The 26,876-nt window shown below is 41.6% G+C and overlaps 1 protein-coding gene and 1 long non-coding RNA gene across 2 annotated transcripts; both read left to right on the top strand.

Moving 5' to 3' along the window:
- The first annotated feature begins 1,306 nt into the window (after positions 1 to 1,306).
- Positions 1,307 to 4,530, top strand: LOC135570094 (uncharacterized). Its single transcript, XR_010463425.1, has 2 exons — positions 1,307 to 3,789; positions 4,186 to 4,530. It is a non-coding gene; the product is annotated as an uncharacterized LOC135570094 (long non-coding RNA).
- Positions 4,531 to 5,292: 762 nt separating this feature from the next.
- On the top strand, positions 5,293 to 10,533 carry LOC115103951 (zinc finger protein 724-like). The gene is made up of 2 exons (XM_065016162.1): positions 5,293 to 6,302; positions 8,293 to 10,533. The coding sequence occupies exons 1-2, from the start codon at positions 5,921 to 5,923 to the stop codon at positions 9,165 to 9,167; spliced, it is 1,257 nt and encodes a 418-aa protein (XP_064872234.1). The 5' UTR covers positions 5,293 to 5,920; the 3' UTR covers positions 9,168 to 10,533.
- The last annotated feature ends 16,343 nt before the right edge of the window (positions 10,534 to 26,876 follow it).

Genomic DNA, 26,876 nt, shown 5'->3' with positions numbered 1-26,876 from the left:
AGGAAGTATATCTCACTGGTCATCCCCAAAGCCAACACCTCCTTTGGCCGCCTTTCCTTCCAGTTCTCTGCTGCCAATGATTGGAACGAATAGCAAAAATCGTTGAAGTTGGAGACTTATTTCTCCCTCACCAACTTTAAGCATCAGCTATCTGAGCAGCTTACCGATCGCTGCAGCTGTACACAGCCCATCTGTAAATAGCCCATCCAACTACCTACCTCATCCCCATGTTTTTATTGACTTTTTTGCTCTTTTGCACACCAGTATTTCTACTTGCACATCATCATCTGCACATGTATCTCTCCAGTGTTAATTTGCTAAATTGTAATTACATCGCTACTATGGCCTATTTATTGCCTTTCCACCCTACACCATTTGCAGACACTATATAGATATTTCTATTGTGTTATTGACTGTTCCTTTGTTAATCCCACGTGTAACTCTGTTGTTTTTTGTCGCACTGCTTTGCTTTATCTTGGCCAGGTCGCAGTTGTAAATGAGAACTTGATCTCAACTGGCCTACCTGGTTAAACTATCATTATGACATCATGGCCACCTGGTTAAATAATAATAAATATCGTAACTTTATTGACAACACCCAAATGGATACTGTCATTAATGTGGTTCTTCAATAATTAAACATCATTCTTAATACTGTAGCTGTTTAGTTACAGTCACATGTTCAACTATCATCAGCTGGTCCAGGAAATCATTTTCTGAATGACAGTCACATGACAAACATCACAACATGCAACAACAACCAAAGTGCTTCTTCATTCATTACTCTGGTAAAGACAGTTATGCCGTGCTCCACGTTGGATCCAACATCCCTACCGTGGTCATAATGTGTAGAGAACTGTTCCTTGTTGGATAGGCTATTGTACAACACACAGAGCTATTTTCCTTCATTTGTTGTTAGGTTAAGTTATGGGCCAATTTGGCAAACCGTGTACAAACCCTCAGCCAAAGAGCATTTTACTGGTTGAAGTGTTTTTTAAGTACGAAGCGGTTGATTTGTGATGACGACACAAACATTATATTAAGCAGGACATTCAAACAAGCATTACAATTATAATCCAAAGTAGTGTGAAATGCTCTCATAAGCAACCTGGAAATGGAGGTTACTCCCCTGAGTTTTCCCCCATTCACATTCAGAATACATTGTGAAAAACTAAAATCTTTGCTCACCATTTTTGCTCCAGGCAGATATACTACATCCATAACTATCGGTTTCCTCATTAGCAGGGAGGAGTTTCTGCAATCAAATTGCATGTGCATCGCCCTCGTGCTGCAAGTTTAGCAAACACAGAAAGGGGAGTTTCAAAAATAGGAGTTTCAAAAACTTTAATAACTGATTTCTAGCCTACAATCATCGATGTTACTACTAATGTGAAAACAAGACAAAATATGACTATTCTTGCTCATTTTAAGACAATTGTCAAATAGTTTTTACATTCATTACAGACGTCAATTGTTGTACAACATCATGGCTACGCTGTTGGCATCACCTTTTACAGTGGATTTCCGCTGTTGTGGGCCTTTAACCATCTGTCTGACTTTGTTGTTCACACAGGAGAGAGACGTGACTATCGTGGATCGTCTGGGGAGCCTCAACAACCTCATGATTCTGACGAGGCAGAGAAGAGTCTCTCCAGATCAGAACACCTCAAGAAACACCTGCAGAGATCCACAGGGAAGATAACTCATTGCTGCTCTGACTGTGGGAAGAGATTCACCTTATCAGACCTTAAAAATCCATCAGAGAATCCACACAGGAGAGAAACCTTATAGCTGTGATTGGTGTGGGAAGAGTTTTGTTCAATCTGGCTCTCTGACTTTACACCAGAGAACACACACAGGAGAGAAACCTTATAGCTGCAATCAATGTGGGAAGAGTTTTACTGGATCTGGCTCTCTGACTTCACACCAGAGAACACACACAGGAGATAAACCTTATAGCTGTGACCAGAGTTAATCTGGTAAAATATCAGAAAATACATACATGGAGTTGTTTCATGATATCAATGAATTAATGTCACAATGTGGTATGTTTTAACATTGTATTAGGAATATTTTAATAGTCTCAATGTAGAAGCCTAAAAGTTTGCCCCCTCATCGATTGATTTCTACATGATATGGATTTTAGGCTCAGGGGAAAAATCCAAGCTCTGAAATGGAAGAGTACTAATTTATGTGATTTAACAAAAAAAAGAGTTGTGTTACACTTACCACGTTCATGACCCACTTGAATCAAAATGTAGCTAGCTGTTTTCTACAAATTGTCCTCTAACCAGGGATGTACACATTACTCCCAGATTCCGTGTGGTTTTTGAGCTGTTAGTTGTGCGCTGCCCTAAGGGACTCCCAATCATTGACTGTTATGATACAGCCTGGATTTGAACCAGGGTCTGTAGTGACGCCTCCAGCGAGATGCAGTGCCTTAGACCGCTGCGCCGCTCGTGTGATAAAGGCGTGGGATTCTGGGTAATCCACAGCAGATTTATGGAGAACTTGAAAATTGAGTGGTCCTGGGATAGAAATGCATAAAATTGACATTACATCATAAAATCCACGTTTTAAATCACACATTAGCTATTTATTTATTTATGTGAAAAATAATATTTGATTTATATACAACACTCAAAGTAGTGGATATGGAGCATCTACAGCCTCAGTTACACCTGACACCTAAATGTGACTCCTGTCATCTGATCACTCCAAACTGCATTAGGTTCAGATCTACCAGGACGGACCTTTGACAGTCTGGATGCAGTCAGGCCACTGAATATAAATAAGCAAACTGGAGATTCCTTCAAAACGGTTGCCTACAGTTAACGTGTAGGGCACTGCAAGGTTGGGTGACCAGGGTCATCTGGGACTGCCTCCTGGAGGAATTCAGGTGTGTGAAGGCTACCTGTGTCCTGCTTAACTTCATGATGGACACAAGGACCAGGAGGGGATCTGCAGCTCGCCGCTGTGTCCCAGAGGAGGAGTCTGCTGTTCTGCAGGATGTTTCAAGGATGGGGTCCAACAACGCAGCAAGAGAGGCAATCCGTGTGCAGGAGATCTTCACCTCCTACTTCTTCAAAGAGGGTGCTGTTCCCTGGCAACACCATAGACTACACTATACACAACCAAAGGCTCTTTTAAGAGCCATTCACATTGCAATAAGAATATTCTTCCATTTACTTAGCTATGTTAACTGCAGTTATTCCATTCCCAGTTTCTCTCCCTTTGATTTCTACTTCTCAGGTGAGGGTGCTGTTTAGGTAAGGGTGTGATGTCTGTGCAAAAAAACAAAACAGGCTATTTTAAATCACCCATTTTGAAAAAAATGTAGAACAATTAGACACCCGATAACCCACAACTACACACTCATGTATCGATCTGATTGTTGGATTGTGTTGTGCAGTAAGCAGGTTCAGGTGTATAACTGTGGCTCCTTCCACCTTCAAAGAATAGGCAAGAGGGCCAACCATGGAGAATAGTAAGACACTTCATTATTTCTATAACTACGCTATATTGTTTGTCCTTGTGGGTCCGTTCATGTTTTTCAGCATAAAGTACTCTGCAGCCACTTAGTGTGGTGTGGACACCAGGTGAGGCCACACACAGATTCCTGTTGAACACAGGGTCAGTTTTAACTACCTTATTTTCTCAATAACAGTCTCTCTCCTTCACTTCATCCCTCTCTCCTCTTCTCCCTAAATCCTCTAGGTTATATCAGCTGTGTCGGTGAACCCCTCCTGCATCTGAACTGGCTACATAGAGGACACAGCATGATCAGAGGTGAGAGGTCACTTGGTCAGGACAACAGGAAGTATTATTAAAGAGATGTTTTACATTGAAATACAGATAGAGATGCAGTAGTCCCAGAGTTAATGATCCCAGGTCAGTTTATATTATACAGGAAGTATTATTAAAGAGATGCTTTACATTGAAATACAGATAGAGATGCAGTAGTCCCAGAGTTAATGATCCCAGGTCAGTTTATATTATACAGGAAGTATTATTAAAGAGATGCTTTACATTGAAATACAGATAGAGATGCAGTAGTCCCAGAGTTAATGATCCCAGGTCAGTTTTGCATTTCACCTCCTGATTGATGATTAACAATGTTAGATTAAAAAATAAATACACAAGGCTTAAACATGCTCACTCTCTCCATCTGTCTCTGGTCTGCAGGTATGTTTTGATGTGAGAGGATGCCAACCCCCAGTCCCATCATCGCCACCTCACCTGCTTTTAAGATAACAGTGTCTCTAGTCGGCCCAATGGTTATGTAATTGTGATGAACTGAGAGAACAGTTATGTAGCACTGTGATTCATTAATCATGTGCTGCCTTCCCTGCTCCTATGTGTTTACCTCTTTCCCTTTCTGTCTTTAACACCTCTCTCTCCTCCTCCTCTTTCCCTTTCTGTCTTTAACACCTCTCTCTCCACCTCTCTCTTCCTCTGTTTTTATAATTCACAACAGATGTGTATTGAAGTACAGATTGAACTTGAAAAAAATAAATATATAGACTGATATTGATTTATTTAGGGGGGGGGTAATTAATATTTTAGGACTCCACCGTGTTTAAAAAATTAGATGTTAGTAGTAGTATTTATGATGCATCTTAGATCCAGTTTAAAAAATTTAGTTCTGTATATTGAATTAACTAGTTCCTCCTGTTTCTATGTCTATTAGTTACAATGTGTAACCATTAATGTCCCAGGACCAAGATTGGTAAACACTGTTGAAGTGTAAAGTAATACATAATGCAGACACTGCGTCATTCATTTAAGACAGGAATTTGATCACCTCAAAGACATTCATACCTAAACTGCTGTTGGTGTGACGTATAATCTAGATGCATTAATTTGCCAAGGTAGAGTACATGATCAGTGAATATATTAAATGTACAGGTTACAATGTGGCTTCTTTTGTAATAACTACATGTATATTTGACTTGAATCCTTGGCAAAAATGATATTCTACTAGGCTTCATTAATTCATTTCAGGCTGTTTTGAAGTTGATTCTAGCCACTCCTCTTTCCATTTCTGTCTTCAAAACTCTCTCCTCCTGCCTAATAATTTAGGGTGTTTTAATCATCCACTGCACACCTTCAACTCTGTTTTTATAATTCATCTGCATGGCAAAACAATGAATTTTATTGAAGTTCAGATTGAACTTAAAAAAATAAATATATATTTACTGAATATTGATTTATTTAGGGGGTTTGTAATTCCATATTTTAACTAACAGTCAACTGGCGTTTTTTGCAAAATTATGATGTTTAAGTAGTAGTAGTATTTATGTCCGCCATCTTAGATCCAGTTTAGTTCTGTGTTGGGGTCCCTCTCTCCGAGTATTTCTCTCCTCCATCTTTGCTGATGAAAGTCTAACAGTCACTGGTGCAGCAGCAGCCTCCCCCGGTTCAAGTTCCAACCCGATAGGAAATTTAAGATGTGATGGAACGGTTCACGAAAAAAAGAAATCACATAAAAATATATTGACTGATATTGATTTATTTAGGGGGATAATTAATATTTTAGCACGAGCGTCGTCTCTGAATCCTACCCTTTAACTTTTTGTCTGAAAATTAAATAGCATTTTACTCAACTGCGTTACCCACTCCAGTCAGCAGATGGCGGTCTGGGAATTTATGGTTATGCTGTTGGTGTGACGTATAATCTAGTGGACGGAACGCTTCTTTCATCAGCAGCAACAGCTCGTCAGACACCTCGGTAGCTTGCTAGACAAAATAGATTAACCAATATAGCACTTTAGACGCTTTCGTATATATTAGCCACTATGTTTTAAACCCATTTCTGTCGTCTAGTTAGTTATCCGATTTAATTTCATATTTACGGTGTTGTTATTAATCAGCAAGCGGGCTGGTTAAGTTAGCATTAGCATAGCTAACATCCCCGACCATGCGGTCACTACGATACTCTCCTTCTAATGAAGAGAAGGATATCACAGTAAATCAAGAAGTAGAGAGTGGGGTCGTTACTGTGAAAGAAGAGGAGGACGCATTCAGAGTGAAAGACGAGGAAGATATCACAGTAAAACAAGAAGTAGAGAGTGGGGCCGTTACTGTGAAAGAGGAGGATGGTGTTACAGTGAAAGGAGAGCATGTAGTTTATGGCGTGAAAGAGGAGGGGGAGGAGATGACTGTTACATCGAAAAAGGAGGAAGAGGAGGAACCTGGATATCTGGTTCCGGTTTCCCAAACGCATCTTAAGGCATCCAATGGTTCAAACGAAGAATTTAACCATAAGATGGTTTTTAGAAACCATTCCCTGATTAACACTAGTAAGTACTGTCTTAACAACAGAGGCACAAACTCTGCAGTTGAACTGATGTAATCTGCAATCGCTACATCCATATTGTGACTTTTAAATTATTTATTTACAGCCATTGATTCTTGAAGAATATAACACATGCCTCATGAGCTGAGTTCAACTGTTGTACCCCATCAGAACCCCAAATAAGCTTTTTTTACTATAATGTTTAGAAACAATGTAAATCAACACTGTATTGCAGTTAAGAACAACTTCTTATTTTCAATAATGGACTAGGAACAGTGGGTTAATTGCCTGTTCAGGGGCAGAACGACAGATTTGTACCATGTCAGCTCGGGGATGTGAACTTGCAACCGGTTACTAGTCCAACGCTCTAACCACTAGGCTACCCTGCTGCCTCAACATGGTTAAAACTATAATGTTGATATCATGGATGGTCAGTCCTTGCATCCATAGGTCTGTCTGTAGTTACATTTATCCAAACCCATAATAATTGTATTACCAAAACAGTGGTGGAATGACAGATTTGTTATTGTTTGAACTGCAGATTGCTGGGTTGTGTGGGGTTTTTAAACAGCAACAAAATGGCTGCCCAGAGACTTGGTTAACAGCTGAGGGATGGGGGAAGGAGAAGTGTTACCACTCTCAAATTCATAGAGAACGATATTGTAGAAACCTTAACCCAACACCTAGCGACCTCGTCAAGAAGTTCAGACATCTTGGCGTAACAGTTATAAGGTGTTGACTTGACAGTCGCTGGACCCAGGTTTGAGTTCAGCTCAGTCCCTCCCCCTGAATTCAATACACTATGAATACAAGGACTGGCCATCCATGATGTCATAATGATAATTAAACCAGTTTTCTAGACTATATAGTATATTCTAGAATGAATCCATGATGTCATAATGATAGCTGCTGACTTTTGCCTAATACCTGCAGCAAATGCCTCTACCCCGTCTTCTGGCTGGGCAGAGTACTTTAGGATTTTAGTTACTGCGGTGTAACAAGGGCCTAGGCGTGCGGCCCTACCAACCCTTCTATTTCTTCGTAATGGCCCTTCGCGTGAGTTGGGTTTGTTCCTTCGTTCACGTTGTCACTCCCTTATTTTCCGGTCTAGTATGAGGTCTTTGATAGATATACTCCTATTTAAATATTCTGAGTGTTATGGATTCCTCCTATATTTCCTTAACTTCAAGTTTATTTTACCTCTGTATATATCAATACCTAATAACTTCTTCTATTGGTTATTATGCTCGTCAGCTAGTAGTCACTTGGAAACTAGTATTGGTATATATTTTGACACACAATGAATATTTTTTACTTTTTATTTTACCTTTATTTTACTAGGCAAGTCAGTTAAGAACAAATTCTTATTTTCAATGATAACCCACTGTTCCGAGGCTAACTGCCTTTTCAGGGGCAGAACGACAGATTTGTACCTTGTCAGCTCGGGGATTCGAACTTGCAACCTTTCAGGTTACTAGTTCAGCCAAGTAGCTTCAGATAGTGATCCAATAAGTACTTTGGCAAAATTATCCGGTTCTCAAATATTGTTCTCGTCTAACAAAAAGCATATATCCTAATACTATTCACTTCCAACAACTGATTCTTTTCATCTCTTGTCACACCAGATATACGACATCCATAACTAGTGGTTTCCTCATTAACATGGAGGAGTTTATGCAATCAAATTGCCCTCGTGCCGCAATTTTAGAAAACACAAAGGGGCCTGTATTGTAGACCAAAAGTCTTCTGCCACACTGCTTAGAGTTTCAACAACATGAATAACTTATTTCTAGTCTACAATCTTAGATGTTACTACTAATATGAAAACAAGACAAAATATGACTTCTTGCTAATTCTAAGACAATAATTGTAACATTCATTACAGACATCAATTGTTGTACAACATCATGGCTATGCTGTTGGCATCAACTTTTACACTGGATTATCGCTGTTGTGGGCCTTTAATCATCTGTCTGACTTTGTTGTTCACACAGGAGAGAGACGTGACTATCGTGAATCCTCTGGGGAGCCTCAACAACCTCATGATGCTGAGGAGACAGAGAAGAGTCTCTCCAGATCAGAACACCTCAATAAACACCCACAGAGACCCACAGGGAAGAGAACTCACTGCTGCTCTGACTGTGGGAAGAGATTCACATCATCAGGCATTAAAATTGATCAGAGAACACACACAGGAGAGAAATCTTATAGCTGTGGTCAATGTGGGAAGAGTTTTGGTCAATCTGGAAATCTGACCGTACACAAGAGAACACACACAAGAGAGAAACTTTATAGCTGTGATCAATGTGGGAAGAGTTTTGTTTTTGCTTGCCATCTGACTCAACACCAAAGAACACACACAGGAGAGAAACCTTATAGCTGTGATCAATGTGGGAAGAGTTTTAATTTATCTGGCAATCTGACTCAACACCAAAGAACACACACAGGAGAGAAACCTTATAGCTGTGATCAATGTGGGAAGAGTTTTGTTTATGCTTGCCATCTGACTCAACACCAGAGAACACACACAGGAGAGAAATCTTATAGCTGTGGTCAATGTGGGAAGAGTTTTAGTCGATCTGGAGAACTGACAGTGCACAAGAGAATACACACAGGAGAGAAACCTTATAGCTGTGATCAATGTGGGAAGAGTTTTGTTCAATCTGGCAATCTGACTCAACACCAAAGAACACACACAGGAGAGAAACCTTATAGCTGTGATCAATGTGGGAAGAGTTTTGTTCAATCTGGCCAGCTGACCCGACACCAGAGAACACACACAGGAGAGAAACCTTATAGCTGTAATCAATGTGGGAAGAGTTTTACTAGATCTGGCTATCTGACTTTACACCAGATAACACACACATAAGATAAATCCTTACAGCTGTGCTCAATGTGGGAAGAGTTATACTGAGTCTAGCTGTGACTAATCAGCAGAGAACATACACAGGAGAGAAACCTTATAGCTGTGACCAGAGTTAATCTGGTAAAATATCAGAAAATACATAAATGGAGTTGTTTCATGATACCAATGAATTAATGTCACAATGTGGTATGTTTTAACATTGTATTAGGAATATTTTAATAGTCTCAATGTAGAAGCCTAAACGTTTGCCCCCTCATTGATTGATTTCAACATGTTATGGATTTTAGGCTCATGGGAAAAATCCAAGCTCTGAAATGGAAGAGTACTATTTATGTGATTTAACAAAAAAAAGAGTTGTGTTACACTTACCACGTTCACGACCCACTTGAATCAAAATGTAGCTAGCTGTTTTCTACAAATTGTCCTCTAACCAGGGATGTACATATTACTCCCAGATTCCGTGTGGTTTTTGAGCTGTTAGTTGTGCGCTGCCCTAAGGGACTCCCAGCAGCCTGGATTTGAATCAGGGTCTGTAGTGACGCCTCCAGCGAGAAGCAGTGCCTTAGACCGCTGCGCCGCTCGTGTGATAAAGGTGTGGGATTCTGGGTAATCCACAGCAGATTTATGGAGAACTTGAAAATCGAGTGGTTCTGGGATAGAAATGTATAAAATTGACATTACATCATAAAATCCACGTTTTAAATCATACATTAGCAATTTATGTTTTAGTAACTACAGTTGTTGGTTTGGTGTCAAGTCAGCCTCTCTTTATATGTTATTTGCCAAGTCTCTGTTTTCCATGTGGGTTTTATGCTAAAGATCCCTCTTTCAAGTTGGTATCTAACTGCAAAATGCATCTTCTTTAGGAGTGCTATTTTTACCCTGTTCACTACTGATCGTTCATCCACACTGTGTCTCATCAATGCAGGTAATTTATGACAAAAGTATAAAGTATATGTTTTACAAACTCATGAACACCAGCCAGTTTATCAGCCCGGTTTTGTTAGTTTAGGTGTATTATACTTCTTCGCCACCAGAGGGGGACATTGAGTAATTTCCCATGTCAATTTGATATATTTTGATACTAAAATGGATGACGCGATATTCTGATGTTGTGAATATGAGACACATGGAAACAATTGATTCATTTATAATAGTAAATTAGGAATTAGTAGGAATTGTTAAATCCACTATACGATCACAATGACTTTGATAGACATTTCAATAGTTTTTTTGTTAGTATATTACAGGGCAGATTAATGTAGAATTGCTGTGGGAGTGGTATTTATATCCCGTCACTACTGATCATTCATCCATACTGTGTGTGTCCCATCATTGCAGCTTTGGAAATAAATGAACTATCCATTCATTGCTCCTTCCTGTGTTGACTCACTGACTTGAGGGACCAGGATGGTCACACTAGGTCGATATCTAACTCAAGCTTCACCTCATTTTATTTTTTTATTTCACCTTTATTTAACCAGGTAGGCTAGTTGAGAACCAGTTCTCATTTGCAACTGCGACCTGGCCAAGATAAAGCATAGCAGTGTGAACAGACAACACAGAGTTACACATGGAGTAAACAATTAACAAGTCAATAATACAGTAGAAAAAAGGAGAGTCTATATACATTGTGTGCAAAAGACATCAATAGGTAGGCGAATAATTACAATTTTGCAGATTAACACTGGAGTGATAAATGATCAGATGGTCATGTACAGGTAGAGATATTGGTGTGCAAAAGAGCATAAAATAAAATAAATAAAAACAGTATGGGGATGAGGTAGGTAAAAATGGGTGGGCTATTTACCGATAGACTATGTACAGCGGCAGCGATCGGTTAGCTGCTCAGATAGCAGATGTTTGAAGTTGGTGAGGGAGATAAAAGTCTCCAACTTCAGCGATTTTTGCAATTCGTTCCAGTCACAGGCAGCAAAGAACTGGAACGAAAGGCGGCCAAATGAGGTGTTGGCTTTAGGGATGATCAGTGAGATACACCTGCTGGAGCGCGTGTTACGGGTGGGTGTTGCCATCGTGACCAGTGAACTGAGATAAGGCGGAGCTTTACCTAGCATGGACTTGTAGATGACCTGGAGCCAGTGGGTCTGGCGACGAATATGTAGCGAGGGCCAGCCGACTAGAGCATACAGGTCGCAGTGGTGGGTGGTATAAGGTGCTTTAGTGACAAAACGGATGGCACTGTGATAAACTGCATCCAGTTTGCTGAGTGTTGGAAGCAATTTTGTAGATGACATCGCCGAAGTCGAGGATCGGTAGGATAGTCAGTTTTACTAGGGTAAGTTTGGCGGCGTGAGTGAAGGAGGCTTTGTTGCGGAAAAGAAAGCCGACTCTAGATTTGATTTTCGATTGGAGATGTTTGATATGAGTCTGGAAGGAGAGTTTACAGTCTAGCTAGACACCTAGGTACTTATAGATGTCCACATATTCAAGGTCGGAACCATCCAGGGTGGTGATGCTAGTCAGGCATGCGGGTGCAGGCAGCGAACGGTTGAAAAGCATGCATTTGGTTTTACTAGCGTTTAAGAGCAGATGGAGGCCACGGAAGGAGTGTTGTATGGCATTGAAGCTCGTTTGGAGGTTAGATAGCAGTGTCCAAGGACGGGCCGGAAGTAAATCAAATCAAATCAAATTTATTTATATAGCCCTTCGTACATCAGCTGATATCTCAAAGTGCTGTACAGAAACCCAGCCTAAAACCCCAAACAGCAAACAATGCAGGTGTAAAAGCACGGTGGCTAGGAAAAACTCCCTAGAAAGGCCAAAACCTAGGAAGAAACCTAGAGAGGAACCAGGCTATGTGGGGTGGCCAGTCCTCTTCTGGCTGTGCCGGGTAGAGATTATAACAGAACATGACCAAGATGTTCAAATGTTCATAAATGACCAGCATGGTCGAATAATAATAAGGCAGAACAGTTGAAACTGGAGCAGCAGCACAGTCAGGTGGACTGGGGACAGCAAGGAGTCATCATGTCAGGTAGTCCTGGGGCACGGTCCTAGGGCTCAGGTCCTCCGAGAGAGAGAGAAAGAAAGAGAGAATTTGAGAGAGCATATGTGGGGTGGCCAGTCCTCTTCTGGCTGTGCCGGGTGGAGATTATAACAGAACGTGGCCAAGATGTTCAAATGTTCATAAATGACCAGCATGGTTGAATAATAGTAAGGCAGAACAGTTGAAACTGGAGCAGCAGCATGGCCAGGTGGACTGGGGACAGCAAGGAGTCATCATGTCAGGTAGTCCTGGGACATGGTCCTAGGGCCCAGGCCAGTTGAAACTGGAGCAGCAGCATGGCCAGGTGGACTGGGGACAGCAAGGAGTCATCATGTCAGGTAGTCCTGGGGCATGGTCCTAGGGCTCAGGTCCTCCGAGAGAGAGAAAGAAAGAGAGAAGGAGAGAATTAGAGAACGCACACTTAGATTCACACAGGACACCGAATAGGACAGGAGAAGTACTCCAGATATAACAAACTGACCCTAGCCCCCGACACATAAACTAATGCAGCATAAATACTGGAGGCTGAGACAGGAGGGGTCAGGAGACACTGTGGCCCCAACCCGAGGACACCCCGGACAGGGCCAAACAGGAAGGATATAACCCCACCCACTTTGCCAAAGCACAGCCCCCACACCACTAGAGGGATATCTTCAACCACCAACTTACCATCCTGAGACAAGGCCGAGTATAGCCCACAAAGATCTCCGCCACGGCACAACCCAAGGGGGAGGCGCAAACCCAGACAGGCCGACCACAACAGTGAATCAACCCACCCAGGTGACGCACCCCCCCAGGGACGGCATGAGAGAGCCCCAGTAAGCCAGTGACTCAGCCCCGTAACAGGGTAGAGGCAGAGAATCCCAGTGGAAAGAGGGGAATCGGCCAGGCAGAGACAGCAAGGGCGGTTCGTTGCTCCAGAGCCTTTCCGTTCACCTTCCCACTCCTGGGCCAGACTACACTCAATCATATGACCCACTGAAGAGATGAGTCTTCAGTAAAGACTTAAAGGTTGAGACCGAGTTTGCGTCTCTGACATGGGTAGGCAGACCGTTCCATAAAAATGGAGCTCTATAGGAGAAAGCCCTGCCTCCAGCTGTTTGCTTAGAAATTCTAGGGACAATTAGGAGGCCTGCGTCTTGTGACCGTAGCGTACGTGTAGGTATGTACGGCAGGACCAAATCAGAGAGATAGGTAGGAGCAAGCCCATGTAATGCTTTGTAGGTTAGCAGTAAAACCTTGAAATCAGCCCTTGCTTTGACAGGAAGCCAGTGTAGAGAGGCTAGCACTGGAGTAATATGATCAAATTTTTGGTTCTAGTCAGGATTCTAGCAGCCGTATTCAGCACTAACTAAGTTTATTTAGTGCTTTATCCGGGTAGCCGGAAAATAGAGCATTGCAGTAGTCTAACCTAGAAGTGACAAAAGCATGGATTAATTTTTCTGCATCATTTTTGGACAGAAAGTTTCTGATTTTTGCAATGTTACGTAGATGGAAAAAAGCTGTCCTCGAAATGGTCTTGATATGTTCTTCAAAAGAGAGATCAGGGTCCAGAGTAACGCCGAGGTCCTTCACAGTTTTATTTGAGACGACTGTACAACCATTAAGATTAATTGTCAGATTCAACAGAAGATCTCTTTGTTTCTTGGGACCTAGAACAAGCATCTCTGTTTTGTCCGAGTTTAATAGTAGAAAGTTTGCAGCCATCCACTTCCTTATGTCTGAAACACATGCTTCTAGCGAGGGCAATTTTGGGGCTTCACCATGTTTCATTGAAATGTACAGCTGTGTGTCATCCGCATAGCAGTGAAAGTTTACATTATGTTTTCGAATAACATCCCCAAGAGGTAAAATATATAATGAAAACAATAGTGGTCCTAAAACAGAACCTTGAGGAACACCGAAATTTACAGTTGATTTGTCAGAGGACAAACCATTCACAGAGACAAACTGATATCTTTCCGACAGATAAGATCTAAACCAGGCCAGAACATGTCCGTGTAGACCAATTTGGGTTTCCAATCTCTCCAAAAGAATGTGGTGATCGATGGTATCAAAAGCAGCACTAAGGTCTAGGAGCACGAGGACAGATGCAGAGCCTCGGTCCGTTGCCATTAAAATGTCATTTACCACCTTCACAAGTGCCGTCTCAGTGCTATGATGGGGTCTAAAACCAGACTGAAGCATTTCGTATACATTGTTTGTCTTCAGGAAGGCAGTGAGTTGCTGCGCAACAGCCTTCTCTAAAATTTTTGAGAGGAATGGAAGATTCGATATAGGCCGATAGTTTTTTATATTTTCTGGGTCAAGGTTTGGCTTTTTCAAGAGAGGCTTTATTACTGCCACTTTTAGTGAGTTTGGTACACATCCAGTGGATAGAGAGCCGTTTATTATGTTCAACATAGGAGGGCCAAGCACAGGAAGCAGCTCTTTCAGTAGTTTAGTTGGAATAGGGTCCAGTATGCAGCTTGAAGGTTTAGAGGCCATGATTATTTTCATCATTGTGTCAAGAGATATAGTACTAAAAGACTTGAGCGTCTCTCTTGATCCTAGGTCCTGGCAGAGTTGTGCAGACTCAGGACAACTGAGGTTTGGAGGAATACGCAGGTTTAAAGAGGAGTCCGTAATTTGCTTTCTAATAATCATAATCTTTTCCTCAAAGAAGTTCATGAATTTATCACTGCTAAAGTGAAAGTCATCCTCTCTTGGGGAATGCTGCTTTTTAGTTAGCTTTGCGACAGTATCAAAAAGGAATTTCGGATTGTTCTTATTTTCCTCAATTAAGTTAGAAAAATAGGATGATCGAGCAGCAGTAAGGGCTCTTCGGTACTGCACGGTACCGTCCTTCCAAGCTAGTCGGAAGACTTCCAGTTTGGTGTGGCGCCATTTCCGTTCCAATTTTCTGGAAGCTTGCTTCAGAGCTCGGGTATTTTCTGTGTACCAGGGAGCTAGTTTCTTATGAGACATTTTTTTAGTTTTTAGGGGTGCAACTGCATCTAGGGTATTTGCAAGGTTAAATTGAGATACTCAGTTAGGTGGTTAACGGATTTTTGTCCTCTGGCGTCCTTGGGTAGGCAGAGGGAGTCTGGAAGGGCATCAAGGAATCTTTGTGTTGTCTGTGAATTTATAGCACGACTTTTGATGTTCCTTGGTTGGGGTCTGAGCAGATTATTTGTTGCAATTGCAAACGTAATAAAATGGTGGTCCGATAGTCCAGGATTATGAGGAAAAACATTAAGATCCACAACATTTATTCCATGGGACAAAACTAGGTCCAGCGTATGACTGTGACAGTGAGTGGGTCCAGAGACATGTTGGACAAAACCCACTGAGTCGATGATGGCTCCGAAAGCCTTTTGGAGTGGGTCTGTGGACTTTTCCATGTGAATATTAAAGTCACCAAAGATTAGAATATTATCTGCAATGACTACAAGGTCCGATAGGAATTCAGGGAACTCAGTGAGAAACGCTGTATATGGCCCAGGAGGCCTGTAAACAGTAGCTATAAAAAGTGATTGAGTAGGCTGCATAGATTTCATGACTAGAAGCTCAAAAGACGAAAACGTCATTTTTTTTTTTTGTAAATTGAAATTTGCTATCGTAAATGTTAGCAACACCTCCGCCTTTGCGGGATGCACGGGGGATATGCTCACTAGTGTAGCCAGGAGGTGAGGCCTCATTTAACACAGTAAATTCATCAGGCTTAAGCCATGTTTCAGTCAGGCCAATCACATCAAGATTATGATCAGTGATTAGTTCATTGACTATAATTGCCTTTGAAGTAAGGGATCTAACATTAAGTAGCCCTATTTTGAGAAGTGAGGTATCATGATCTCTTTCAGTAATGACAGGAATGGAGGTGGTCTTTATCCTAGTGAGATTGCTAAGGCGAACACCGCCATGTTTAGTTTTGCCCAACCTAGGTCGAGGCACAGACACGGTCTCAATGGTGATAGCTGAGCTGACTACACTGACTGTGCTAGTGGCAGACTCCACTATGCTGGCAGGCTGGCTAATAGCCTGCTGCCTGGCCTGCACCCTATTTCATTGTGGAGCTAGAGGAGTTAGAGCCCTGTCTATGTTGGTAGATAAGATGAGAGCACCCCTCCAGCTAGGATGGAGTCCGTCACTCCTCAGCAGGTCAGGCTTGGTCCTGTTTGTGGGTGAGTCCCAGAAAGAGGGCCAATTATCTACAAATTCTATCTTTTGGGAGGGGCAGAAAACAGTTTTCAACCAGCGATTGAGTTGTGAGACTCTGCTGTAGAGCTCATCACTCCCCCTAACTGGGAGGGGGCCAGAGACAATTACTCGATGCCGACACATCTTTCTAGCTGATATGCACGCAGAAGCTATGTTGCGCTTGGTGATCTCTGACTGTTTCATCCTAACATCGTTGGTGCCGACGTGGATAACAATATCTCTATACTCTCTACACTCGCCAGTTTTAGCTTTAGCCAGCACCATCTTCAGATTAGCCTTAACGTCGGTAGCCCTGCCCCGGGTAAACAGTGTATGATCGCTGGATGATTCGCTTTAAGTCTAATACTGCGGGTAATGGAGTCGCCAATGACTAGAGTTTTCAATTTGTCAGAGCTAATGGTGGGAAGCTTCGGCGTCTCAGACCCCGTAACGGGAGGAGTAGAGACCAGAGAAGACTCGGCCTCTGACACCGACCCGCTGCTTAATGGGGAAAACCGGTTGAAAGTTTCTGTCGGCTGAATGAGCGACACCGGTTGAGCGTTCCTACAGCATTTCCTTCCAGAAACCGTGAGAAAATTGTCCGGCTGCGGGGACTGTGCCAGGGGATTTATACTACTATCTGTACTTACTGGTGGCACAGACGCTGTTTCATCCTTTCCTACACTAAAATTACCCTTGCCTAACGATTGCGTCTGAAGCTGGGCTTGCAGTACAGCTATCCTCGCCGAAAGGCGAGCACAGCGGCTGCAATTAGAAGGCATCATGTTAATGTTACTACTTAGCTTCGGCTGTTGGAGGTCCTGACGAATCGTGTCCAGATAAAGCGTCCGGGGTGAAAAAGTTGAGGAAAAAATAAATAAATATATGAACGGTAATTAAAAAGTGAAAACCGTAAAGTTGTCAGGTAGCAAAATAGGCAAAATAGGTTGGCAACAAAACGCACAGCAACTCGAAAACAAGCCTGCAAGTTGTGACCGGAAATGACGTCTCTCTCTCAGCAGTCATGCTGCTTAGCAGTAATAATATGATGATGAAATAACAATTTATAATAAACACTCTCAAATGTAAACCTTCTGTAGCTGAGCAAAGATCAAGGAAAATAAGAAAACAGCTGTACTTAATAACAAATGAATGAGGGGAACATTTCACTTTATTGCATTATAATGAGTTACTGAGTTACTTCATTGTCTTTCACTTGTAAAATTATCACTTTCTGTAGACTATGCCTGGTGGCCCATTCACTGCTGACAGGCCTGTTGTCGTGGCCGAGTGGTTAAGGCGATGGACTAGAAATCCATTAGGATCTTCCTGCGCAGGTTCGAATCCTGCCGACAACGAAATTGAATTTTCTTGACCCTCCGGAGGTTGAAGTTTCGTCGTGTTTCTTATACCAATCATATCCTCTCAGATCTCCTCAAGTACATAGGGATTAGTTGTCCATTTGGGACAGGATCCCACCTCACACCTTTACACACCTGGTTATCCATCCTTCTAGCTCTATAGGCCACAGTAGCATAGGTTACAGGTTTGTAGTCAAGCCACAGATTTCAGGTGAGATCCCATAATACACTCAACAATACAACAACACGATTGTCATGAATAACCATTAAGCCATTTGCTAAGATTTCCCCCATTTTCACATGTGGAAACCTGTTGTCACTCTTACCCTGACGGATAGCTCCAGACACTTTTTTGGTCCTATCTGAGGCATTTTTAAATTCATGTCCAAATGGCCATATTCTGAAGACACTCTTAAAGTCTGCAGGGTAATCGAACTGGCCACATCTAAAGTCAAGCCACAGGTAACAGGTGAGCTGCCTTGTTAAACCCTCAAAATAAATAATAACACGATTGCGTTGAAAATACCCATTAAGCCATTTGTTAAGATTTCAGCTATGTGGACCTGTTGTCACTCTTACCCTGATGATTGCTGATACTTACAGACACTTTTTCGGTCTTATCTGAGGAATTTTATCATTTATATCAGAATGGCCATATTCTGAGGCCAGTTTAGCGTTCATTCAATGACGATTTACTACTCTTTTCCGTTGAAGGCCATATTGAGGTTAAATCAATGACTGGAGTTTTTCATTGATAAAAACAAATGACTATTGAAAGTGCAAGTCGGTATCGTGCATAAATTTACTGGTCTCTGTGGTGATTTTAGAAGGCTGTGCCTATTTCTACTTTTACCCCATACTCTTTAACCCGATACCCAGGTAATGTGCTGTAGTCAGGATGGCCGAGCGGTCTAAGGCGCTGCGTTCAGGTCGCAGTCTCCCATGGAGGCGTGGGTTCAAATCCCACTTCTGACAGTTGTTTAGTGCCTCTCAGGAGTCATGCTGCTTAGCAGTAATAATAAGATGATGAAATAACAATTTATAATAAACACTCTCAAATGTAAACCTTCTGTAGCTGAGCAAAGATCAAGGAAAATAAGAAAACAGCTGTACTTAATAACAAATGAATGAGGGGAACATTTCACTTTATTGCATTATAATGAGTTACTGAGTTACTTCATTGTCTTTCAGTTGTAAAATTATCACTTTCTGTAGACTATGCCTGGTGGCCCATTCACTGCTGACAGGCCTGTTGTCGTGGCCGAGTGGTTAAGGCGATGGACTAGAAATCCATTAGGATCTTCCTGCGCAGGTTCGAATCCTGCCGACAACGAAATTGAATTTTCTTGACCCCTCCGGAGGTTGAAGTTTCGTCGTGTTTCTTATACCAATCATATCCTCTCAGATCTCCTCAAGTACATAGGGATTAGTTGTCCATTTGGGACAGGATCCCACCTCACACCTTTACACACCTGGTTATCCATCCTTCTAGCTCTATAGGCCACAGTAGCATAGGTTACAGGTTTGTAGTCAAGCCACAGATTTCAGGTGAGATCCCATGATACACTCAACAATACAACAACACGATTGTCATGAATAACCATTAAGCCATTTGCTAAGATTTCCCCCATTTTCACATGTGGAAACCTGTTGTCACTCTTACCCTGACGGATAGCTCCAGACACTTTTTTGGTCCTATCTGAGGCATTTTTAAATTCATGTCCAAATGGCCATATTCTGAAGACACTCTTAAAGTCTGCAGGGTAATCGAACTGGCCACATCTAAAGTCAAGCCACAGGTAACAGGTGAGCTGCCTTGTTAAACCCTCAAAATAAATAATAACACGATTGCGTTGAAAATACCCATTAAGCCATTTGTTAAGATTTCAGCTATGTGGACCTGTTGTCACTCTTACCCTGATGATTGTTGATATTTACAGACACTTTTTCGGTCTTGTCTGAGAAATTTTATCATTTATATCAGAATGGCCATATTCTGAGGCCAGTTTAGCGTTCATTCAATGACGATTTACACGATTGCGTTGAAAATACCCATTGAGCCATTTGTTAAGATTTCAGCCATGTGGACCTGTTGTCACTCTTACCCTGATGATTGCTGATACTTACAGACACTTTTTCGGTCTTATCTGAGGAATTTTATCATTTATATCAGAATGGCCATATTCTGAGGCCAGTTTAGCGTTCATTCAATGACGATTTACTACTCTTTTCCGTTGAAGGCCATATTGAGGTTAAATCAATGACTGGAGTTTTTCATTGATAAAAACAAATGACTATTGAAAGTGCAAGTCGGTATCGTGCATAAATTTACTGGTCTCTGTGGTGATTTTAGAAGGCTGTGCCTATTTCTACTTTTACCCCATACTCTTTAACCCGATACCCAGGTAATGTGCTGTAGTCAGGATGGCCGAGCGGTCTAAGGCGCTGCGTTCAGGTCGCAGTCTCCCATGGAGGCGTGGGTTCAAATCCCACTTCTGACAGTTGTTTAGTGCCTCTCAGGAGTCATGCTGCTTAGCAGTAATAATAAGATGATGAAATAACAATTTATAATAAACACTCTCAAATGTAAACCTTCTGTAGCTGAGCAAAGATCAAGGAAAATAAGAAAACAGCTGTACTTAATAACAAATGAATGAGGGGAACATTTCACTTTATTGCATTATAATGAGTTACTGAGTTACTTCATTGTCTTTCAGTTGTAAAATTATCACTTTCTGTAGACTATGCCTGGTGGCCCATTCACTGCTGACAGGCCTGTTGTCGTGGCCGAGTGGTTAAGGCGATGGACTAGAAATCCATTAGGATCTTCCTGCGCAGGTTCGAATCCTGCCGACAACGAAATTGAATTTTCTTGACCCCTCCGGAGGTTGAAGTTTCGTCGTGTTTCTTATACCAATCATATCCTCTCAGATCTCCACAAGTACATAGGGATTAGTTGTCCATTTGGGACAGGATCCCACCTCACACCATTACACACCTGGTTATCCATCCTTCTAGCTCTATAGGCCACAGTAGCATAGGTTACAGGTTTGTAGTCAAGCCACAGATTTCAGGTGAGATCCCATGATACACTCAACAATACAACAACACGATTCTCATGAATAACCATTAAGCCATTTGCTAAGATTTCCCCCATTTTCACATGTGGAAACCTGTTGTCACTCTTACCCTGACGGATAGCTCCAGACACTTTTTTGGTCCTATCTGAGGCATTTTTAAATTCATGTCCAAATGGCCATATTCTGAAGACACTCTTAAAGTCTGCAGGGTAATTGAACTGGCCACATCTAAAGTCAAGCCACAGGTCACAGTTGAGCTGCCTTGTTAAACCCTCAAAATAAATAATAACACGATTGCGTTGAAAATACCCATTGAGCCATTTGTTAAGATTTCAGCCATGTGGACCTGTTGTCACTCTTACCCTGATGATTGCTGATACTTACAGACACTTTTTCGGTCTTATCTGAGGAATTTTATCATTTATATCAGAATGGCCATATTCTGAGGCCAGTTTAGCGTTCATTCAATGACGATTTACACGATTGCGTTGAAAATACCCATTGAGCCATTTGTTAAGATTTCAGCCATGTGGACCTGTTGTCACTCTTACCCTGATGATTGCTGATACTTACAGACACTTTTTCGGTCTTATCTGAGGAATTTTATCATTTATATCAGAATGGCCATATTCTGAGGCCAGTTTAGCGTTCATTCAATGACAATTTACTACTCTTTTCCGTTGAAGGCCATATTGAGGTTAAATCAATGACTGGAGTTTTTCATTGATAAAAACAAATGACTATTGAAAGTGCAAGTCGGTATCGTGCATAAATTTACTGGTCTCTGTGGTGATTTTAGAAGGCTGTGCCTATTTCTACTTTTACCCCATACTCTTTAACCCGATACCCAGGTAATGTGCTGTAGTCAGGATGGCCGAGCGGTCTAAGGCGCTGCGTTCAGGTCGCAGTCTCCCATGGAGGCGTGGGTTCAAATCCCACTTCTGACAGTTGTTTAGTGCCTCTCAGGAGTCATGCTGCTTAGCAGTAATAATAAGATGATGAAATAACAATTTATAATAAACACTCTCAAATGTAAACCTTCTGTAGCTGAGCAAAGATCAAGGAAAATAAGAAAACAGCTGTACTTAATAACAAATGAATGAGGGGAACATTTCACTTTATTGCATTATAATGAGTTACTGAGTTACTTCATTGTCTTTCAGTTGTAAAATTATCACTTTCTGTAGACTATGCCTGGTGGCCCATTCACTGCTGACAGGCCTGTTGTCGTGGCCGAGTGGTTAAGGCGATGGACTAGAAATCCATTAGGATCTTCCTGCGCAGGTTCGAATCCTGCCGACAACGAAATTGAATTTTCTTGACCCCTCCGGAGGTTGAAGTTTCGTCGTGTTTCTTATACCAATCATATCCTCTCAGATCTCCTCAAGTACATAGGGATTAGTTGTCCATTTGGGACAGGATCCCACCTCACACCTTTACACACCTGGTTATCCATCCTTCTAGCTCTATAGGCCACAGTAGCATAGGTTACAGGTTTGTAGTCAAGCCACAGATTTCAGGTGAGATCCCATGATACACTCAACAATACAACAACACGATTCTCATGAATAACCATTAAGCCATTTGCTAAGATTTCCCCCATTTTCACATGTGGAAACCTGTTGTCACTCTTACCCTGACGGATAGCTCCAGACACTTTTTGGTCCTATCTGAGGCATTTTTAAATTCATGTCCAAATGGCCATATTCTGAAGACACTCTTAAAGTCTGCAGGGTAATCGAACTGGCCACATCTAAAGTCAAGCCACAGGTAACAGGTGAGCTGCCTTGTTAAACCCTCAAAATAAATAATAACACGATTGCGTTGAAAATACCCATTAAGCCATTTGTTAAGATTTCAGCCATGTGGACCTGTTGTCACTCTTACCCTGATGATTGCTGATACTTACAGACACTTTTTCGGTCTTATCTGAGGAATTTTATCATTTATATCAGAATGGCCATATTCTGAGGCCAGTTTAGCGTTCATTCAATGACGATTTACTACTCTTTTCCGTTGAAGGCCATATTGAGGTTAAATCAATGACTGGAGTTTTTCATTGATAAAAAAAATGACTATTGAAAGTGCAAGTCGGTATCGTGCATAAATTTACTGGTCTCTGTGGTGATTTTAGAAGGCTGTGCCTATTTCTACTTTTACCCCATACTCTTTAACCCGATACCCAGGTAATGTGCTGTAGTCAGGATGGCCGAGCGGTCTAAGGCGCTGCGTTCAGGTCGCAGTCTCCCATGGAGGCGTGGGTTCAAATCCCACTTCTGACAGTTGTTTAGTGCCTCTCAGGAGTCATGCTGCTTAGCAGTAATAATAAGATGATGAAATAACAATTTATAATAAACACTCTCAAATGTAAACCTTCTGTAGCTGAGCAAAGATCAAGGAAAATAAGAAAACAGCTGTACTTAATAACAAATGAATGAGGGGAACATTTCACTTTATTGCATTATAATGAGTTACTGAGTTACTTCATTGTCTTTCAGTTGTAAAATTATCACTTTCTGTAGACTATGCCTGGTGGCCCATTCACTGCTGACAGGCCTGTTGTCGTGGCCGAGTGGTTAAGGCGATGGACTAGAAATCCATTAGGATCTTCCTGCGCAGGTTCGAATCCTGCCGACAACGAAATTGAATTTTCTTGACCCCTCCGGAGGTTGAAGTTTCGTCGTGTTTCTTATACCAATCATATCCTCTCAGATCTCCTCAAGTACATAGGGATTAGTTGTCCATTTGGGACAGGATCCCACCTCACACCTTTACACACCTGGTTATCCATCCTTCTAGCTCTATAGGCCACAGTAGCATAGGTTACAGGTTTGTAGTCAAGCCACAGATTTCAGGTGAGATCCCATGATACACTCAACAATACAACAACACGATTCTCATGAATAACCATTAAGCCATTTGCTAAGATTTCCCCCATTTTCACATGTGGAAACCTGTTGTCACTCTTACCCTGACGGATAGCTCCAGACACTTTTTGGTCCTATCTGAGGCATTTTTAAATTCATGTCCAAATGGCCATATTCTGAAGACACTCTTAAAGTCTGCAGGGTAATCGAACTGGCCACATCTAAAGTCAAGCCACAGGTAACAGGTGAGCTGCCTTGTTAAACCCTCAAAATAAATAATAACACGATTGCGTTGAAAATACCCATTAAGCCATTTGTTAAGATTTCAGCTATGTGGACCTGTTGTCACTCTTACCCTGATATTTACAGACACTTTTTCGGTCTTGTCTGAGAAATTTTATCATTTATATCAGAATGGCCATATTCTGAGGCCAGTTTAGCGTTCATTCAATGACGATTTACACGATTCTTGAAAATACCCATTGAGCCATTTGTTAAGATTTCAGCCATGTGGACCTGTTTCACTCTTACCCTGATGATTGCTGATATCAGAATGGTCTTATCTGAGGAATTTTATCATTTATATCAGAATGGCCATATTCTGAGGCCAGTTTAGCGTTCATTCAATGACGATTTACTACTCTTTTCCGTTGAAGGCCATATTGAGGTTAAATCAATGACTGGAGTTTTTCATTGATAAAAACAAATGACTATTGAAAGTGCAAGTCGGTATCGTGCATAAATTTACTGGTCTCTGTGGTGATTTTAGAAGGCTGTGCCTATTTCTACTTTTACCCCATACTCTTTAACCCGATACCCAGGTAATGTGCTGTAGTCAGGATGGCCGAGCGGTCTAAGGCGCTGCGTTCAGGTCGCAGTCTCCCATGGAGGCGTGGGTTCAAATCCCACTTCTGACAGTTGTTTAGTGCCTCTCAGGAGTCATGCTGCTTAGCAGTAATAATAAGATGATGAAATAACAATTTATAATAAACACTCTCAAATGTAAACCTTCTGTAGCTGAGCAAAGATCAAGGAAAATAAGAAAACAGCTGTACTTAATAACAAATGAATGAGGGGAACATTTCACTTTATTGCATTATAATGAGTTACTGAGTTACTTCATTGTCTTTCAGTTGTAAAATTATCACTTTCTGTAGACTATGCCTGGTGGCCCTTCACTGCTGACAGGCCTGTTGTCGTGGCCGAGTGGTTAAGGCGATGGACTAGAAATCCATTAGGATCTTCCTGCGCAGGTTCGAATCCTGCCGACAACGAAATTGAATTTTCTTGACCCCTCCGGAGGTTGAAGTTTCGTCGTGTTTCTTATACCAATCATATCCTCTCAGATCTCCACAAGTACATAGGGATTAGTTGTCCATTTGGGACAGGATCCCACCTCACACCTTTACACACCTGGTTATCCATCCTTCTAGCTCTATAGGCCACAGTAGCATAGGTTACAGGTTTGTAGTCAAGCCACAGATTTCAGGTGAGATCCCATGATACACTCAACAATACAACAACACGATTCTCATGAATAACCATTAAGCCATTTGCTAAGATTTCCCCCATTTTCACATGTGGAAACCTGTTGTCACTCTTACCCTGACGGATAGCTCCAGACACTTTTTTGGTCCTATCTGAGGCATTTTTAAATTCATGTCCAAATGGCCATATTCTGAAGACACTCTTAAAGTCTGCAGGGTAATCGAACTGGCCACATCTAAAGTCAAGCCACAGGTCACAGTTGAGCTGCCTTGTTAAACCCTCAAAATAAATAATAACACGATTGCGTTGAAAATACCCATTAAGCCATTTGTTAAGATTTCAGCCATGTGGACCTGTTGTCACTCTTACCCTGATGATTGCTGATACTTACAGACACTTTTTCGGTCTTATCTGAGAAATTTTATCATTTATATCAGAATGGCCATATTCTGAGGCCAGTTTAGCGTTCATTCAATGACGATTTATTCGTTGAAAATACCCATTGAGCCATTTGTTAAGATTTCAGCCATGTGGACCTGTTGTCACTCTTACCCTGATGATTGCTGATACTTACAGACACTTTTTCGGTCTTATCTGAGGAATTTTATCATTTATATCAGAATGGCCATATTCTGAGGCCAGTTTAGCGTTCATTCAATGACGATTTACTACTCTTTTCCGTTGAAGGCCATATTGAGGTTAAATCAATGACTGGAGTTTTTCATTGATAAAAACAAATGACTATTGAAAGTGCAAGTCGGTATCGTGCATAAATTTACTGGTCTCTGTGGTGATTTTAGAAGGCTGTGCCTATTTCTACTTTTACCCCATACTCTTTAACCCGATACCCAGGTAATGTGCTGTAGTCAGGATGGCCGAGCGGTCTAAGGCGCTGCGTTCAGGTCGCAGTCTCCCATGGAGGCGTGGGTTCAAATCCCACTTCTGACAGTTGTTTAGTGCCTCTCAGGAGTCATGCTGCTTAGCAGTAATAATAAGATGATGAAATAACAATTTATAATAAACACTCTCAAATGTAAACCTTCTGGAGCTGAGCAAAGATCAAGGAAAATAAGAAAACAGCTGTACTTAATAACAAATGAATGAGGGGAACATTTCACTTTATTGCATTATAATGAGTTACTGAGTTACTTCATTGTCTTTCAGTTGTAAAATTATCACTTTCTGTAGACTATGCCTGGTGGCCCATTCACTGCTGACAGGCCTGTTGTCGTGGCCGAGTGGTTAAGGCGATGGACTAGAAATCCATTAGGATCTTCCTGCGCAGGTTCGAATCCTGCCGACAACGAAATTGAATTTTCTTGACCCCTCCGGAGGTTGAAGTTTCGTCGTGTTTCTTATACCAATCATATCCTCTCAGATCTCCTCAAGTACATAGGGATTAGTTGTCCATTTGGGACAGGATCCCACCTCACACCTTTACACACCTGGTTATCCATCCTTCTAGCTCTATAGGCCACAGTAGCATAGGTTACAGGTTTGTAGTCAAGCCACAGATTTCAGGTGAGATCCCATGATACACTCAACAATACAACAACACGATTCTCATGAATAACCATTAAGCCATTTGCTAAGATTTCCCCCATTTTCACATGTGGAAACCTGTTGTCACTCTTACCCTGACGGATAGCTCCAGACACTTTTTTGGTCCTATCTGAGGCATTTTTAAATTCATGTCCAAATGGCCATATTCTGAAGACACTCTTAAAGTC

This window comes from Oncorhynchus nerka, unplaced genomic scaffold (assembly GCF_034236695.1).
Source record: "Oncorhynchus nerka isolate Pitt River unplaced genomic scaffold, Oner_Uvic_2.0 unplaced_scaffold_1108, whole genome shotgun sequence".
NCBI classification, from domain to species: domain Eukaryota; kingdom Metazoa; phylum Chordata; class Actinopteri; order Salmoniformes; family Salmonidae; genus Oncorhynchus; species Oncorhynchus nerka.
Note: the sequence above shows the minus strand (reverse complement) of the source record. Positions and strands in the feature narration are given on the sequence as shown.

What these genes read in the sequence shown, in the direction of transcription:
- LOC115103951 (XM_065016162.1), top strand. Translation starts at nt 5,921, where the DNA reads ATGCGGTCACTACGATACTCTCCTTCTAATGAAGAGAAGGATATCACA. An exon ending in CCATTCCCTGATTAACACTA is followed by an intron (nt 6,303 to 8,292) that starts GTAAGTACTGTC and finishes TTGTTCACACAG; the next exon opens with GAGAGAGACGTGACTATCGT.